The 19,104-nt window shown below is 42.8% G+C and overlaps 1 protein-coding gene across 1 annotated transcript; it reads right to left on the bottom strand.

Annotated features, from left to right (window-relative positions):
- Window positions 1-1,726: 1,726 nt before the first annotated feature.
- Window positions 1,727-17,898, bottom strand: LOC135523071 (zonadhesin-like). The gene is made up of 7 exons (XM_064949795.1): window positions 17,755-17,898; window positions 7,877-8,990; window positions 7,191-7,734; window positions 6,394-6,595; window positions 6,019-6,285; window positions 5,586-5,872; window positions 1,727-1,893 (listed from the first exon to the last, which is right to left on the bottom strand). The coding sequence occupies exons 5-7, from the start codon at window positions 6,088-6,090 to the stop codon at window positions 1,884-1,886; spliced, it is 369 nt and encodes a 122-aa protein (XP_064805867.1). The 5' UTR covers window positions 6,091-6,285; window positions 6,394-6,595; window positions 7,191-7,734; window positions 7,877-8,990; window positions 17,755-17,898; the 3' UTR covers window positions 1,727-1,883.
- Window positions 17,899-19,104: the final 1,206 nt, after the last annotated feature.

Genomic DNA, 19,104 nt, shown 5'->3' with positions numbered 1-19,104 from the left:
TTTTTCAACAGGACAATGATCCAACACACCTCTAGTCTGTGTACAGGCTATTTGACCAAGAAGGAGAGTGGAGTGTTGCATCAAATGACCTGGCCTCCACAATCACTCAACCCAATTGAGATGGTTTGGGATGAGTTGGTCTGAAAAGTGAAGGAAAAGCAGCCAACAGCTACTCAATATATGTGGACACTCCTTCAAGACTGTTCGAAAAGCATACCAGGTGAAGCTGGTTGAGAGAATGCTAAGAGTGCAAAGCTGTCAAGGTAAAAAGGTGGCTATTTTGAAGAATCATAAATATAACATTGATTTAATACTTGTGTTACTTCATAGTTGCCTTCACTATTATTCCACAATGTAGAGAAAAACCCTTGAACGAGTAGGTGTGGACACCTGCTGACCGGTAACCTGACCGGTACTGTATACTTCGCTCTAAGTGTTGATAAGAGCAAACATTAATTTACTGAACATAAAATGTAATGTTTATGTATGGTTTAGAAGTCAAAACTCAAAATGTCGGTATTCGTTATATAAGGAGAATGCGGTTGTCGAGTTACACAAATCCACAAGGAGTCAGAAGAAAGCATATTTAATTAAGCAAATCAACAAAGGTTTTTAAAAAGGCAGTAAATTAAGCTGAATTAACTATCTCGCTGCCAGACGAGGCTCTGCTGATATCTAGGTGTAGCGGTGATAAGGATTCACTCCATGGTGCTGAAAGGAAAGCTCCGCTGTCAGGACAGCTTTATGTAGGCACCGTTTGTCACAGTTCTAGTGCAATTAATGTATTGTATAGTGGCTTTGCAGGCATGCGGCTAACAAAAATTGGCGAATTAGCCCCACCAAGATTTACATGCTAAAAATGCCACTGCTCCGGCGGACTGTCTGTAGACCATTGCTGCGACTGTCAGTTTCCTTGTCGCAGACATGAAAACAAGTTCAAGTCTCTGCAACTGTCCATTGTCGTGGTTACCAGACTGCCACAGCAAAACAGACCAAATCCTCCTGTGATAAGATGCAGGAGTTCTAAAATTCTCAGAATGAGATACTTTTATTGTGTCACATTGTGGTAGTAAGCTGTTCTATAAGCTCGCCATTACCTTGTAATTAATGTGGGTTTATTTTCTTTTAATAATTAATTAAAAGCTACAGTAATGTTGTCAGCTGTACTCTGGGTCATTAGAACTGGCTAGCCAGCTAGCAACGAACCAAAACATTCAGAAAATTGGATTTAGTTGCCTGGCTTGCTAGGTTGAAATCTACTGAATTCATTTTTAAACGGATGGTTTATTGGTGTTAAAGTAGAGAAAGCACAGTATGCCAGTGTTGTGAATGGTGTTATTACAATGCTGCATATACTGGCCGAATATCTGCCTGCTCGAATAGCAATAGAGATACATACGGATTCCCTGGGTAATTTCAAAAGAGGAAAAACATTTAAAAACTCAGATGAACAAAAAGAAAATCATAATGGGTGAATCTTTAAAGTACTAAAACATTTGCATTTTGTATTAGCTGAAGTGGACATTTACTTGAGACATGTGAACAAAAGATGTGATGAAGTAGAAAGTATTTGAAAGTAGTACTTTATTTGTGCATAAGCAAATTGAGTTGGACAATAGGCTTCAACATTTGCATTGCATCATATGTAGGTGAAAGTGTTCAACTTCATAGTAAGATTTTACATTCTAAATGGTTAAAGTCAAATTCACTTTTGCAAATCACTGTACATAGAGCAATAGTAACAATTGAGGTCACTCAACTTTGGTTTATCGTTTCTAAGCAAGTGGAAATGCAGGATTTCTTCAAAGTGCAATATTCAAATATTCAGGAGGAAATGTCAGTCCTTCATTGTAGAGTTGAGTACAGATGGAGAAACAGCATTCTTACAGGCCACTGCAATTAAAGAGAAGGCAATTAGACAACTCCAAGTTCCAGGCCACTGGAAGCGAGCCACAAGACAAACATCCACCGATCGCGTTGAATAAAAACACGTAATCAGGAGAACACTCAGGGGACTGAAATTTAGAGAAGAGCCAGCCTAATGCAGGCACTCAAGAGACACAGCGCAGGACAATATTCTTAAGACTACGCAGCAGAATGTCTTCTATAATGGAGATGCAATCCACAGTGGGCAATCAAATCAAAAGTTTATTTGTCAGGTGCGCCGAAAACAACAGGTAAGCAAAGGTAAGCAATAGGTTAGCAAAGAAATAAAACAACAGTAAAAAGACAGGCTATATACAGTAGCGGGGCTATAAAAGTAGCGAGGCTACATACAGACACCGGTTCGTCAGGGTGATTGAGGTAGAATGTACATATCGTTAAAGTGTCTATGCATATATGATAAACAGAGTAGCAGAGGTATAAAAGAGGGGTTGGGGGGGCACACAAAGAAACAAGTCAGGGTAGCCATTTGATTACCTGTTCAGGAGTTTTATGGCTTGGGGGTAAAAACTGTTGAGAAGCCTTTTTGTCCTAGACTTGGCATTCCGGTACCGCTTATCATGAGGTAGTAGAAAGAACAGTCTATGACGACTGGGGTCTTTGACAATTTTTAGGGCCTTCCTCTGACACCGCCTGGTGTAGAGGTCCTTTGCCCCAGTGATGTACTGGGCCGTACGCACTACCCCGTGGAGTGCGTTGCGCTCAGAGGCCGAGCAATTGCCGTACCAGGCAGTGATGCAACCAGTCAAGCTGCTCTCGATGTTGCAGCTGTATAAATCCTTTTGAGGATCTCAGGACCCATGCCAAATCTTTTTAGTTTCCTGAGGGGGAATAGGCTTTGTCGTGCCCTCTTCATGACTGTCTTGATGTGTTTGGACCATTCAAGTTTGTTGTTGATGTGGACACCAAGGAATTTAAAGCTCTCAACCTGCTCTACTACAGCCCCGTCGATGAGAATGGGGACGTGCTCGGTGCTCCTTTTCCTGTAGTCCACAATCCTCTCCTTAGTCTTGGTTACATTGAGGGATAGGTTGTTATTCTGGTAGCACCCAGCCAGGTCTCTGACCTCCTCCCTATAGGCTGTCTTGTCGTTGTCGGTGATCAGGCCTACCACTGCACCCCTGGGGAGCATGGCAGATGTGTTGCTACCTACCCTCATCACCTGGGGCGGCCCGTCAGGAAGTCCAGGATCCAGTTGCAGAGGGAGGTGTTTAGTCCCAGATTCCTTAGCTTAGTGATAAGCTTTGAGGGTACTATGGTGTTGAACACTGAGCTGTAGTCAATGAATAGCATAGGTGTTCATTTTGTCCAGGTAGGAAAGGGCAGTGTGGAGTGCAATAGAGATTGCATCTGTTTGGGCGGTATGCAAATTGGAGTGGGTCTAATGGGATAATGGCGTCGATGTGATTACCAGCCTTTCAAAGCACTTCATGGCTACGGACGTGAGTGCTACGGGTCTGTAGTCATTTAGGCAGGTTGCCTTTGTGTTCTTGGGCACAGGGACTATGGTGGTCTGCTTGAAGCATGTTGGTATTACAGACATGTTGAAAATGTCAGTGAAGACATCGCAGGGCATAGCAGGATTTCTTGTAAGCTTCCGGGTTAGAGTCCTGCACCTTGAAAGCGGCAGCTCTACCCTTTAGCTCAGTGCGAATGTTAACTGTAAACCATGTCTTCTGGTTGGGGTATGTACGTACAGTCAGTGTGGGGACGACATCCTAGATGCACTTACTGATAAAGCCAGTGACTGATGTGGTGTACTCCTCAATGCCATCGGAAGAATCCTGGAACATGTTCCAGTCTATGATAGCAAAACAGTCCTGTAGTTTAGCATCTGCTTCATCTGACCACCTTTTTTAGAGTCACTGGTGCATCCTGCTTTAGTTTTAGCTTGTAAGCAGGAATCAGTAGGATAGAGTTGTGGTCGGATTTACCAAATGGAGGGCGAGGGAGAGCTTTGTACGCGTCTCTGTGTGTGGAGTACAGGTGATCTAGAATTTTTACCCCTCTGGTTGCACATTTAACATGTTGATGGAAATTTGGTAGAACTGATTTAAGTTTCTCTTCATTAAAGTCTCTGGCCACTAGGACCGGCGCCTCTGGATGAGTGGTTTCCTGTTTGCTTATTTCCTTATACAGCTGACTGAGTGCGGTCTTAGTGCCAGCATCTGTCTGTGGTGGTAAATAAACAGACACGAAAAGTATAGCTGAAAGCTCTCTAGGCAAGTAGTGGGGCCTGCAATTTATCACAATATACTCTACTTCAGGCGAGCAAAATCTAGAGACTTCCATAGATTTCGTGCACCAGCTGCTGAATTTTACAAATATGCACAGACCGACCCCCCTCGTCTAACCGGAGTGTGTTGTTCCATCTTGCCTGTGCAGCGTATATCCCGACTAGCTGAATATCCATGTCGTCATTCAGTCACGATTCCGTAAAACATAGGATATTACAGTTTTTGATGTCCCGTTGGTAGGATATTCGTGATCGTACCTCGTCTAATTTATTGTTCAATGATTGCACGTTGGCGAATAGTATTGACGGTAATGGCAGCTTTCCCACTCGCCTTTTCTGGGTCCTCACGAGGCATCCGGCTCTTTGTCCTCTGTACCTGCGTCGTTTCCTCTTGCAAATAACGGGGATGTCGGCCCTGTCGGGTGTTTGGAGAATGTCCTGTGCGTCTTGCTTGTTGTAGAAAAATCTTTGTCTAATCCGAGGTGAGTGATCACTGTCCTGATATCCAGAAGCTCTTTGTCTAATCCGAGGTAGTGATCGCTGTCCTGATATCCAGATCTTTTTTGCCGTAAGATACGGTTGCAGAACCATTATGTACAAAATAAGTTAGTTACAAATAATGCGTGAAAAAAAACACATAATAGCACAATTGCCTGGGTGCCTGTAAAGCTGCTGCCATTTCCTCCGGCGCCATTTTATCGTCAGGGCCAGCACACAAAGTAGCAAAACAGAGGAACAAAGACAACAGCACATTGAAGCAGCGGGGAATGGCTAACATTAAGCCATAGCAAGCTACAAGAAGCACCCCACCCACCACCAACCCAAGTGACAGAACATTGAAGATGGAAGGCTCAAATTAGTATGTTTTTTAAGTGGCCTTGGGATGACGAGCAGTGATGGCATGACAAGCTTGGGAGCGTTTTGATGGCCCAGCCTGTCAGTGTAACCTGTCTAGTAATTATGTTGTTTAATTAAATAGGAAGAAATGCAATTAAAAACCACACTTTCATTCCCTTAAAAGGATTTGGCAGGCTCCTTGTTTGGTCCTTGTTTAAGATACTAAGCGGTTGAATGGTCTTAGCGTTGCTGCATACCCATAACTTCATGCTTATTGTAACGGTCAAATTACAAATTGCGCGTAGCATAATAAAGGGCAAGATGTTCAAGATGAATAATTTAACAAGGTTAATTAGAGGCTCAGCAAGTAGTTTACAGTATACAGTCTACAGTCTCTACAGTATTGTAGAGAAAGATAAATCACTTCTACTAGGCATAGGATTAAAGCAAATATTATAACTGGACACTGAGGGAATACTGTAGTGATGTTCTATGTACATTACCTCGTTATATTACTGCTCTATAAGAAGAGTTACAGATCATTATACTCTACAGGCCAACCACTCACCAGCTAGAGAAGTCCCCAACCCACCAGTAGCCAACGATCACAGTCACATCTGTGGAGGATTTCCCGTTGGATGTTGTCATGGCATCCTTGACAATACCATGGTAGTTGCGGCAGGCGCCGCACACCTTGCCAGCCAGGTGGTTGTCGACAGTAACGAATAGCTCCTGGGAGATGGAGTAGGTGACACGCACACCATAATTCCTCTTGATGACCACTGTCCTACTGGCGATGCTGACAGACAGCTGTCTGACTGGAGTGCTGGGAAGGGACACATTCTGACTATTCACCTGGGAGATACAGGAAGAGGACGAAGACAGTCAGTCATGTCCATTACAGAAATAAGTTACCAAAAATATCTACATTTCTTTGCGCAAACTGCTACAGTAAATGTGCTCTGTTGAGGTCTCATCCCTTGTTCCTCAGCCTTACTCACCCAGGTGGTGCTGGCTGTTGACAGTGACATACTTGAAGAAGACGTAGACTGTAGCCACATTGTGATAGACATTCACCACCACTCTGAACCACTGGGCAGAGGTCTGGTCAGAGGCGACCTCATAACCGCCTTCACGCAATTGAAGGTGGTTAAGTTGGCACCAGGGTGGACCATGCAGTTCCCCTATTTGAGTTGGCATCGTCTGACCCCGTCCTTCACCCCACAGACTTCTCCGCTGGCACAGATCAGCTTCTCACACGCCGAGGCCTGGCACACAGTATTAAAGCCTTCAGTTACCACCAGTTGGCCAATCTGGAAATATAGAACAGTGCTATTCATGTACAATAGACATAGTAGGGTGATCTATCGCCTCACCATCAGATACAGGCCGTCGTAGAGACGCATCTGCACATATCCATGAAGACAAACTTGTCACCGTCAGAGACGAAGCCCACGTCGCACTGGCAGCCCTCATAGCAGCGAGAAGAGCAGGTGAAGGAGTCCACCAGGCTGGCACAGCTAGTACCACAGGTGTCGGCACAGAGCTCGTAATGGCTGTTAGCTGGGCAGGAGACAGCTGCAGGGGAATACCATGAGAGAGAGTTGACAGTGGATTTAAATATGCAAGACTAATACAGTACATCACTTCTACATCACAATTTACTGCAGGGTGGTTAAAGTAGTGTTGGATTCTAAAATTTGAGATATTAAAGACATGATAGATCAGACGCATGGTATATAAAGGAGTGAGATTTGTAGAAAGACAGAGTGACTGTGGAATGTGCTGAGTGGATGGGAGGAGATCACAGGATTGCTATAGGGGAAGCAGATGGACATCTGTGGATTAAGCAACGGAGGGGTTGAGGTCAGGAGGTCAGATCCCCTGAAGGAAGTAAAAAGAGTTTAGTATCCTGTTACCCTCTTCAAGTGGAACCATAAGATGTAAGGATTGGAGAGAAGGAGGAGTGTCCAAAGTGGGGCTATATATACCTGTGACGGTGAGAAATTATTTTTTTGTCTGAATACAGCTGTAACAACCCTTTGGGAAGAATTAAACTTGGTTAAGCTTCTCTAGTGTCCGTGAGGTATTTACTCAGAAAAATAAGAAACTAACAGTAGTAATTAAACATGTAAACAGGTTACAGTAATCTAATCTGATGGTTCAGACTCACAGCAGAAGGAGCCGCTCCTCCAGGCCTGTATCTGGGCCCCAGCGTGCTGACAAGTGATGGCGTAAGCCTGGATGCTCTCACAGAGTCCCTCTGTCCCCGTCCATGGCACACACATCAAACACACAGTGGGCCACGCATGCTGCCGGGTTCACCTGATTGTGGCAGGCCTGGAAGGGCCCATTGTCTGCTGCCATGATGCCGCAGGAGTCTAGCCTGCCGTACTGGGATGCCTTGGCATGATCACACACTGGGCACTGCCCGCCGCAGCCTCCACACACCGCCCCAGGGAGGTCCAGCACCCACGCTTCCCAAACTCATACACGCTGCCCATTTGGTAGGCGGAAGTCGTTGTCTGGCTTGGTGTTGTAGTTGCCACAGATCTTGCTCTGGTAGGTGGAGGGAACAATGACTTTGACGTAGTACACGGTGTCATAGAGCACCCGCAGGCCAAAGTCTGTCTGGAGGATAATGTTACAACCCTCCTGGGTCGCCATAACCGACCAGCACAGAGAGAGAGAGAAAGGTTCACCAGCTCCTCATCCATCTGTGTTGGATAGGACAAGACCAAACACGATCACAGAAAGGACAACTCCCAGGGCCACCACCCCTGGCGTGGACTACAGGTTATTTTAAGTACAGGAAAAAAAACAATAATCTAAAAGTTGTTCAAAATGATGTTCACTTACAATCACTCTCCAGCTCATCCCCTGCACAATGCTGATGGCATAGGTGTGACAGACACAGCGATCATGTTAGTGACAGCCACCTTCCCATTGCCATACTTTTCAATCCCTTGAGTCACAGTGAAGCCGGTCAGTCTGCCTTTGTCGTCTTCACACACCTTGGCCAGCATGTAGACGAAGGTGCCCTGGAAGTCGAACCTGTGTCCGAATGACATGTAGTGGAGGTCACCTGACACCAAACACGTGGCCTGCCCAATTGGGTGGCACCCCAACACCCCGTTTACCACCTTACAGGCCTCCCCGGCACCACACTTGGCCTTCTGGCAGGAGACTGCTCCGTTCTCCCCACAGGTACACTGTTCCAGACCCTGGGGGTAGAAGGTCTCCCTCTTAAGAGAGCAGGCACACTGGGCCTTGGGTACACAGGCGTCACCACTCAGCAGGTAGCCTTTGTCACACTGGCAGCCCTCAGAACAGGACTGGCGACATGTAGAGAGGCTTGTACAGGTGGCAGGGCAGCCTGGGGCACAGAGGCTATAGTGGCTGTTGGTTGGACAGGAGAGAACTGTAGGACAAGGAAGAGGGTTGAATTGTAGTTTACTCCGATTAGAGTGAAAAAAAGTATATACACAATTTGTTTCGTTGAGGATGGGAAATTAAGCAAACATTTGTATAAGCCACAATCTGGAATATTAAAGCTGATCCAAATTATAACAGGCATCGAAAACAGTCCTCCAGGTACGGAGCAGGGTCCACGTTGCCATGGAACTCTTTAAAGGGGCCGGCCTTGTCGTCTATGATGCCACAGCGGGAGCTGTACGTGTTCTTCTCTGTGTCAGAGCAGGACTGGCATTGTGTCCCCTGGCATCCAGAGGAGCAGCCAGGCACAAGGGCCACCCGCCAGCGCATAGTGAGGTCGTCCTGGGGCATGGCGTTGTAGTTGCCACACAGGCCGCAGACTGCCCCCTGGTAGGGGCTGGGGAGTTTGACGTGCACCGTGCCAGTCAAAGGTCAGCGTGATATCCCCAGCAGTCTCCACCACCGCTCGTTGGCCACTGCAGAACACCATCAGCTGACTGTTCAGGCCCAGGGGCAGGGACACAAGCTGTCCATCCAACTGAGACAAAAGAGAAAGGATAATTATATGGGAGCCTATAGATTTAACATTTTTCCATTGTTCACTAATCCAGAGTAATTCCCAATGAAATGTTAAGGACTTGAACGCTTAAATAGCTGTAACAGCACCATGTGTGGTAGAATTTAACACGTGGGGGAAAATAAACCACCACTTAGTGTTAAATACCAAGAGTCTTAAAATACTAACATAATTATAAATTCCTGTAAATATACAACCCCACCCATACATTCTGTCCCGATTACAGCAGGGGTTCTTAAACTTTTTGAGCCTGGGACCCAAGCTTAGGAACATATGCAACTATACGTCCATATTGGTACATTTTATTGCCCTTACGCCTAAAACATATGCAATATAGACAAAAACAAGTAATGAAATAGCTAGTCATGTTTATTTCCCCCATTAACTCTTACATCTGTCTAGGTTGGAACTGTTGCTGTTCATTCAAAAAATAATTTTTCATTCTGAACTGGAACAAACGGATTGATCACATCACACAGATGCATAACAGAACAGACACGCAGGCTTTTTGATAGTGCAACACTAAGTAACAGTATAGATGAAAAATGATCAGGCCAACTGTACAAATTATTGTCAAAAGAAAGTCTAGGTTGGAGCTGTTGATGTTAAAATAGAAGTCATCTTTTTTTCTAAACTGGAATAAACTGACTGATCCAGGCTGTATCACATCCGGCCGTGATTGGGAGTCCCATAGGGCGGCGCACAATTATCCCAGCGTCGTCCAGGTTTGGCCGGGGTAGGCCGCCATTGTAAATAATGATTTGTTCTTAAGGCATAGGGGGTAGCATTTTCACTTTTGGATAAATAGCGTGCCCAATTTCAACTTCCTGCTACTCATGCCAAGAATATAAGATATGCATATTATTAGTAGATTTGGATAGAAAACACTCTGAAGTTTTTAAAACTGTTTGAATCATGTCTGTGAGTATAACAGAACTTATGTAGCAGGCAAAACCCTGAGGACTAACCGTTCAGTATTTTCTCTTTTGAGGTCTCTGTCTGTTCACTGAGTACTCATTGGCAAACAATATTTCTTAGGAACTTGTTTTCAGTTCCTACCGTTTCCACTCGATGTCACCAGTCTTTGGAATTTGGATGAGGTTATTCATTTGTGCAATGACGAAGTAGGGCCAACTAGGAACTGCGTAACACTGTTGAGAGTTGCGCAAGACTTGAAAAGTAGCTTAGTTTGTTGTCTTCCTGTATTGAACACAGACCCGTCTTCAATTTGATCGATTATTAACGTTTAAAAAAATAAAGTTGTATTACAAAAGTAGTTTGAAAACTTTTGGAAAAGTTTATAGGCAACTTTTGAAATATTTTGTAGTTACGTTGCACATTTTGGAAGCTGTTTTTTTCTGGATCAAACGCGCCAAATAAATTGAGATTTTGGATATATAAGGACGGAATTAATTGAACAAAAGGACCAATTGTGATGTTTATGGGACATATTGGAGTGCCAACAAAAGAAGCTCGTCCAAAGGTAAGGCATGTTTTATATTTTATTTCTGCGTTTTGTGTAGCGCCTGCAGGGTTGAAATATGCTACTCTCTTTGTTTACTGTTGTGCTATCATCAGATAATAGCTTCTTATGCTTTCGCCGAAAAGCCTTTTTAAAATCTGACATGTTGGCTGGATTCACAACGAGTGTAGCTTTAATTTAGTATCTTACATGTGTGATTTAATGAAAGTTTGATTTTTATATAAATTTATTTGAATTTGCTGTGCTGCATTTTCCCTGGTTTTTGGCCAAGTGGGACGCAAGCGTCCCCTATACCATAAGAAGTTAAGTAGAAGTATATCTTTAAATTCTGTGAATAACACTTGTATATTTTATCAATGTTTATTATGAGTATTTCTGTAAATTGATGTGGCTCTCTGCAAAATCACCGGATGTTTTGGAAGCAAAACATTACTGAACGTAACGCGCCAATGTAAACAGATTTTTGGATATAAATATGCATTTTATCGAACAAAACATACATGTATTGTGTAACATGATGTCCTACGAGTGTCATCTGATGAAGATCATCAAAGATTAGTGATTAATTTTATCCATATTCCTTCTTTTTGTGACTCCTCTCTTTGGCTGGAAAAATGGCTGTGTGTTTTTGTGACTTGGCTCTGACCTAACTGTGCTTTCGCTATAAAGCCTTTTTGAAATTGGACACGATGGGTAGATTAACAAGAAGTTTCTTTCATTTGGTGTATTGCACTTGTAATTATGAAAGTTACTTATTTCTAAAAAATATTTTTGAATTTCACTCGCTGCCTTTTCAGAGGAATGTTTGAGGGGTGCCGCTAGCAGAAACCCTAGCCATAAGAAGTTAACTGACTTGCCTAGTTAAAAAAGGTTCAATATATAAAAAAAATATTTATATATTTTTTTTTAAATCACATGGATGTAGACCAGAAAACAAAAACACAGTCCTAATGAACCGAGGTAAAGACAGTTTCAAGTTGGATATTCGACAGATATTTGCGCTTTCAAACCTCAATACCTTCAAACCACTTGAGCCACAGACTCCAAATAAGTGTCATGATGTTGGAAAAATTGCACACAACATTGCACAGGTCTTATTTCCACGATTTGGACATTAATTCGCTTTCCAAAGCTAATAAACATGTGGAAATGTGAGCAACATTTTGTATTCCTAGTTGAATTAGTTAGGGAATGTGAAAGAAGTACAAACCTTTTTTACATTCAAATTTCAATAGCTCCTTGGTCATGTGACCTACTTGACTCAAACAAGTTTCAGAATGTCCACTGACTACCCTTCTATATTGCACACCCTTTAGTTTGTCAATTTTCATCTCACATATTTTTACATACATTTTTCAAAATGTAAAACTTCAGTAGCTCCTTCGTCTTGTGACCTAGTGACTTCAAACAAGGTTCAGAATGTCCACTCAGTGGGCCTACACATTGCACACCCTTGAGTTTGTCCATTTTCATCTCACATTATTTTACATACATTTTCCTAAATTTGTGTGTAAGCTTGCAGACCTTCATTTTACTTAAAAATTAAAAAAAAAAAGTTAACAAATGTTCCAGCCTCGCAATAACCATCTTTCACATGGACACTGAAAAGATCCGCAAATGGCTGTATGTGGTATGGAACAAGGACAGGGTGTTCGAACAGAGGTGCTTAAAGGAAGGCGCACAGGTAGGCCTCATGAAAAACAATATTTCATATGCTCTTTTAAATCACAATAATAGGCAGTGATTTGTCAGTTAGAGTGAGCTTGATAACGTTAAAGAATCCTTTTCATAGCATCACTTTCATATACTGTACATTAAGACAAATCCTTCTATGTTGAGTATTAGAATGACTTGATATTTGAGTGTATTCACAGCAAGACACCTGCAGACAACTTACAAAATGCAATAGTGCATTTGAGGGTTAGTTTTTCTAATGAAAATAGTTATTTGATGCATAGCCTACTAATTCTAACTGGAAAAATAAATTCCTACGACTTTTGTGAGTAAAATCCTTTTTCCAAAATTGATTTAGTTACATTTTTGTGAAGAGGTATGAGAGTTGTGATATGGATCATTTAATAGTAAAATCATTTAAGGGATCAATACATTTCTATATTGCTTCCCCAGTATCTGCATGAACCATCAGGCCAAGTGTTTTTGGTTGACCCTGCTGGACAGAAAGAGACGGAGGAATCGGAACACGTTGCATTCAAATTCAGGTCATAGTTATTCCATTGTACTGGATCTAATACATATTAGCATTTTACATACACTTATAAATGTAAGAATTTTTTATGACATACTGTGAAAAACTCTTGGCTGCTGGCTCTGTCACTTTCAGACATGCACAGAGCAGATTGAAATGGGAAGGGTAGCTCTTGACTTGAACCACAGGGGTTCTCTGTAAAGAGAGAGTATTCCAAAAGGGACAGACACACCCCTTGACTTTCAATTGGCACCCTTGACCTGCATGTATTCTATCCTGATTGACTCTGTGGTGCAGTCTGACTAAAGTGCCAGAGGTATGAGGAGAGACATCCTCCTTTGTATTTATGGGAACAAATATTTCCTAACACTTTGGATCCTATTCTTGGTCAGTTAGAAGACAAAATGCATTAATGCATTTTTTTTACTGTCCATGAGTAACCTCAACCTTGTGGGTATATGGCTGTTTGGGACAATAACGTGCCAACTCAATTCTACCACTGACTAGTCTCTCATGCCCCTATGAACGGGGACACAGAGCAATAGTTTTTCATCTAAACCAGACCTTTTTTGCTGGAGTACACTAACCCCTAATTGGGGCTCTTTTCTTGACACACAAGAAGATCAAAAAGTAGATTGTTGTAAGGGTGTATTACATCCTGTGCTGGCCCCATTGTCATATCTATTCTGGATTCTAGGTGTTAAAATCATAGCTGAAAAATGCCTCTATGTATGTGTATACATTTTCTGCCAAGACAGAACTGCCAAAGGGGGTGGAGTTGAAATTTACTGCAGAGACAGCCTGCAGAGTTCTGTCATGCTATCCAGGTTTGTGCCCAAACAGTTCGAGCTTCTACTTTTAAAAATCCACCTTTCCAGAAATTAGTCTCTCACTGTTGTCGCTTGTTACAGACCCCCCAGCTACGCCCTGGACACCATATGCGAATTACTTGCACCCCATTTATCTTCAGAGTTTGTACTGTTAGGTGACCTAAACTGGGATATGTTTAACACCCTGGACGTCCTACAATATAAACTAGATGGCCTCAATCTCACAAATTATCATGGCACCTACCAGGTACAACCCCAAATCCGTAACCTCGGGCACCCTCATAGATATCATCCTGACCAACCTGCCCTCTAAATACACCTCTGCTGTCTTCAACCAGGATCTCAGTGATCACTGCCTCATTGCCTGCATCCACCATGGGTCCGCGGTCAAACGACCACCCCCCATTGCTGTCAAACGCTCCCTAAAAAAAACCTCTGTGAGCAGGCCTTTCTAATCGACCTGGCCCGGGTATCATGGAAGGATATTGACCGCCTGGTTATTCTTTAAAAGTGCTTTCCTCACCATCATGAATAAGCATGCCCCATTCAAAAAAATGTAGAACGGGGAACAGATATTGCCCTTGGTTCACTCCAGACTTGACTGCCTTTGACCAGCACAAAAACATCCTGTGCCATACTGCATTAGCATCAAATAGCCCCCGCAATATGCAACTTTTCAGGGAAGTCAGGAACCAATATACACAGGCAGTTAGGAAAGCAAAGGCTAGTTGTTTCAAACAGAAATGTGCATCCTGTAGCACAAACTCCAAAAAGTTCTGGGACACTAAAGTCCATGGAGAATAAGAGCACCCCCTCCCAGCTGCCCACTGCACTGATGCTAGGAAACACTGTCACCACCGATAAATCTACGATTATCGAGAATTTCAAAAAGCATTTTTCTATGGCTGGCCTTTCGTTCCACCTGGCTACCCCTACCTCGGTCAACAGCTCTGCACCCCCCACAGCTACTTGCCCAAGACTCCCCCATTTCTCCTTCACCCAAATCCAGGTACCTGATGTTCTGAAAGAGCTGCAAAATCTGGACCCCTACAAATCAGCTGGGCTAGGCAATCTGGACCCTCTCTTTCTAAAATGATCTGCCGCAATTGTTGCAACCCCTATTACTAGCCTGCTCAACCTCTCTTTCGTATCGTCTGAGATCCCCAAAGTTTGGAAATCTGCCGCGGTCATCCCCCTCTTCAAAGGGGGTGACACTCTAGACCCAAACTGTTACAGACCTCTATCCATCCTACCCTTCCTTTCTAAGGTCTTTGAAAACCAAGTTAACAAACAGATCACCGACCATTTCGAATCCCACCGTACCTTGTCCACTATGCAATCTGGTTTCCGAGCTGGTCATGGGTGCACCTCAGCCACGCTCAAGGTCCTAAATGATATCATAATCGCCATCGACAAAAGACAATACTATGCAGCCGTCAACCTGGCCAAGGCTATCGACTCTGTCAATCACCACATTCTTATCAGCAGACTCAACAGCCTTGGTTTCTCAAATGACTGGCTCGCCTGGTTCACCAACTACTTCTCAGAGAGAGTTCAGTGTATCAAATCAGAGGGCCTGTTGTCCGGACCTCTGGAAGTCTCTATGGGGGTGCCACAGGGTTAAATTCTCAGGCCGACTCTTTTCTCTGTATATATCAATGATTTCGCTCGTGGCTGGTGATTCTCTGATGTACCTCTATGCAGATGACACCATTCTGTGTACTTCTGGCCCTTCTTTGGACACTGTGTTAACTAACCTCCAGACAAGCGTCAATACCATACAACTCTCTTTCCGTGGCCTCCAACGGCTCTTAAATGCAATTCAAAATAAATGCATGCTCTTCAACCGATCGCTGCTCGCACCTGCCCGCCTGACTAGCATCACTACTCTCTGGACGGTTCGGACTTGAATATGTGGACAACTACAAATAAATAGGGGTCTGGTTAGATTGTAAACTCTCCTTCCAGACTCACATTAAGCATCTCCAATCCAAAATAAAATCTAGAATCGGCTTCCTATTTCGCAACAAAACATCCTCCACTCATGCTGCCAAACATACCCTGGTAAAACTGACCATCTTACCGATCCTCGACTTCGGCGATGTCATTTACAAAATATCGTCCAACACTCTACTCAGCAAATTGGATGCTGTCTATCACAGTACCATCTGTTTCGTCACCAAAGCCCCATATCCTACCCACCACTGCGACCTGTATGCTCTCGTTGGCTGGCCCTCGCTTCACACTCGTAGCCAAACCCACTGGCTCCAGGTCATCTGTAAGTCCTTACTAGGTAAAGCCCTGCCTTATGTCAGCTCACTGGTCACCATAGCAGCTGGAGACTCATATATTCCTCACTATATTTAAGCATCAGCTATCAGAGCAGCTTACAGATCATTGCACCTGTACATAGCCCATCTGTAAATAGCCCATCCAACTACCTCATCCCCATATTGTTATTTTTATTTTTTTTCCCCCCAGTATCTCTACTTGCACATTAATGTTCTGCATATCTATCACTCCAGTGTTTATTTGCGAAATTGTAATTATTTCCCCACTACGGCCTATTTATTGCCTTACCTCCCTAATCTTACTTCATTTGCACACACTGTATATAGGCTTGTCTATTGTGTTATTGACTGTACGTTCGTTTACTCCATTTGTAACTCTGTTGTTGGTGTCACACTGCTTTGCTTTATCTTGGCCAGGTCGCAGTTGTAAAAGAGAACTTGTTGTCAACTGGCTTTACTGGTTAAATAAAAGGGGAAATAAAAAAAAAACATTAAAAAAATATATACTATATGTGGGAATGTCTTATGTCTGTAATACATGTAGTGTTGGTAAATGGAATAATCCTCAACTGCATATATCATAATACTTCTATTTGCAATAGCAATGTATGTTCAACAACTGACATTTTCAGATATTATTTTGACAAATACACTTTGGTGCTTACAATTCATTCTCTATTGTCATAGATTTGGTGGGCACTGTCATCTGTGATATGACTATTTAAGCATGTACTGATGGAATTGTCACTTAATATTTTTTTTCTTAAAGTCTACAAACGCTCTACATTTATTCACTCTGTGATAGGGTTGGATCCTATATGCTACATTTATTATTGTCCTGGAAATGGTTCCGTGCCTATAATTTAGGCTGTGTGTAGAAGGGGGCATAAAGGAAATGATCTCTACTACTAAATTACTACCAGATTATAGTGATAAGGAAAACAGCATACAAATTTGGCCTGTGTATTAATTTGCCTATAACTAATCAGAATTCCATTATGTTTACATTACAAAAAGAGTACTCCAAAATGAGAAGATCCTGCCATGGAAAAAACAACTGGGTGGACATAAAGTGTGAAGGAGGGGAAATAACTCACCACGCAGCAGGACACCTTCAGCTGTGGGGTCTTTATAATGCAGGTTTGAAAGTTCACTTTTCAATAATGAATGGTTAGCTGTTCAATAATGAATGGTTAGCTGTTATGTGACAATTAGTTAAAAATAAAAAGATTTGATGTAGATGGCCTGTAAAGCTTCCAGATTTAAGTCAAATAGCATGAGATGAAAGTAGACAAACAGAGTGAGCGATATGAAGGCATAGTCAGTGGACATTCTGAACCTGGTTTGAGGTCATTAGGTCACATGACCAAGGAGCTATTGAAATTCTACTTTGAGAAATTCATGTAAAATCATGTGAGATGAAAATGGACAAACTGAAGGGTGTGCTATATGTAGGCCCACTGAGTGGCTATTCTGAACCTTGTTTGAAGCCACTAGGTCACATGACTAAGGAGCTATTGAAGTTTTACATTTTGAAAAATTCATGTAAAAATGTGTGAGATGAAAATGGACAAACTAAAGGGTGTGCAATATAGAAGGGTAGTTAGTGGACATTCTGAACCTGGTTTGAGTCCAGTAGGTCATATGATTAATTTTTATTCTGAACTGGAATAAACTGTGTGTTTGCCTCAAAAGTATCTTGCTTCAAACAGTTTATTCCAGTTCAGAATAAAAATGACTTGTATTTTAACAGCAACGGTTCCAACAAGAAATTCTACAGTAGGCCTGATCATTTTTCATCTTCATCTGTACTGTTACTTAGGGTTGCACTATCAGTAGCTAGATACCTTGTTTTGGCTAACGTTAGCCATTAGCTGTGTAAAAAGCCAGGGGATTGTTTAAAAGAGAAACTCACATATACTACTATGAGATAGCACTCCCAATGCCTTGCTATACTGCACCGCTGTAACGCTGCGTTGTGTGTGGTTGATAGAGACTATACACATGGACTTTGGAGATCAGGTAGTTTTAATCAAGCCAAACTCACTCTCTGCATCCTGCATCTGCATCCAAAAGGAAATAAAACATTTGTAGAGCACATATGTTCTGAGAATTGTCGCCTCTTTCTACAACAGATGCACAGGAGGAGGGACTGGGATGATTCGAGGAGCTAGCCATCGTTCACACATACAATAGCCTGCTAATACCTTAGCTAGCTATTAACCACATGTTGAATTCAGAATATTGACATCATCCTAAAAAGTACAATTACAAGTGCATCTTAACAATACCATCCACTTATGAGTAACCTCTAAATATACATCATTATTAATGAACAAAACACTGTGTGTATGACTTTGTACTTAAAAGAATCAAACTTTTCTGAAGACAGAAAAAGCGTGCCTACCTCTCAGTGCATCAAAATGATTTGAGCACGAGCACGCCGGGCAAAACGTAAGTACACACTCCCCTTCTCCCAGGATGCAGGCATGCATAACAAATCAACACAACATATTGATATATGAACCTGGTGAAATTCACATAGTACTTTAACAACTGTTACATTAGCTGAGTTACTGTTTCCTGGAGCATTCGGTCCTGTTCTGAAAGAATTCCCTGGGTATACCGTCATACTGTGGATGTATGGTCAGGACGTGTGTCCTTATACGAATTTGTTAGTTTTGATTGACTCATTACTAAGCACTTCCCAGCACAAAACACTTTGAGGGAGCTCCTCGTTAATTCTCAAAGTTTGTATGAAAGAGAGAAACTCATCGGTGTATTGGCTTTTAATGACGATTGAGTTCAGTCATAATTTGTTTCGAGCATGAGTCCATTTGGCGAGTGGGAATGACAAATCAGTGGCTTACAGCGCATCATCTGCTGTTGAACGACAGCGCTGCAGCGTGTGTCACGGAGTGTCTTCAAGAAAACTCCACGATTCCCACCATTAACAGGTCCGCGACCCATACTTTAAGGCTGCTTTACAGCAACACTCACCAGTACCTTGAAGGGGGTAGTCCCTGCTGATGGTGAAGATGACAATCTTAGCGTAGGCCACGGTCTTGCTCCCGCGGTGGTCATTCTGCACGGTCACCTTGACCGGCAACAGGCACGGATTCTGGTTGCACAGCGCCACCAACTGGTACACAAAAGTCCCCTGGTAGCCAAACCGGTGCCCGTCGAAGGTACAGTTGAAGTCGGAAGTTTACATACACCTTAGCCAAATACATTTAAACAATTCCTGACATTTAATCCTAGTAAA

This window comes from Oncorhynchus masou, chromosome 30 (assembly GCF_036934945.1).
Source record: "Oncorhynchus masou masou isolate Uvic2021 chromosome 30, UVic_Omas_1.1, whole genome shotgun sequence".
In the NCBI taxonomy this organism is placed as follows: Eukaryota; Metazoa; Chordata; class Actinopteri; order Salmoniformes; family Salmonidae; genus Oncorhynchus; species Oncorhynchus masou.
Note: the sequence above shows the minus strand (reverse complement) of the source record. Positions and strands in the feature narration are given on the sequence as shown.

Coding starts and splice junctions, on each gene's coding strand:
- LOC135523071 (XM_064949795.1), bottom strand. CDS start 6,090: ATGTCTATCACAATGTGGCTACAGTCTACGTCTTCTTCAAGTATGTCA. Junction 5,873..6,018: donor CAACAGCCAGCACCACCTGG/GTGAGTAAGGCT, acceptor TGTATCTCCCAG/GTGAATAGTCAGAATGTGTC.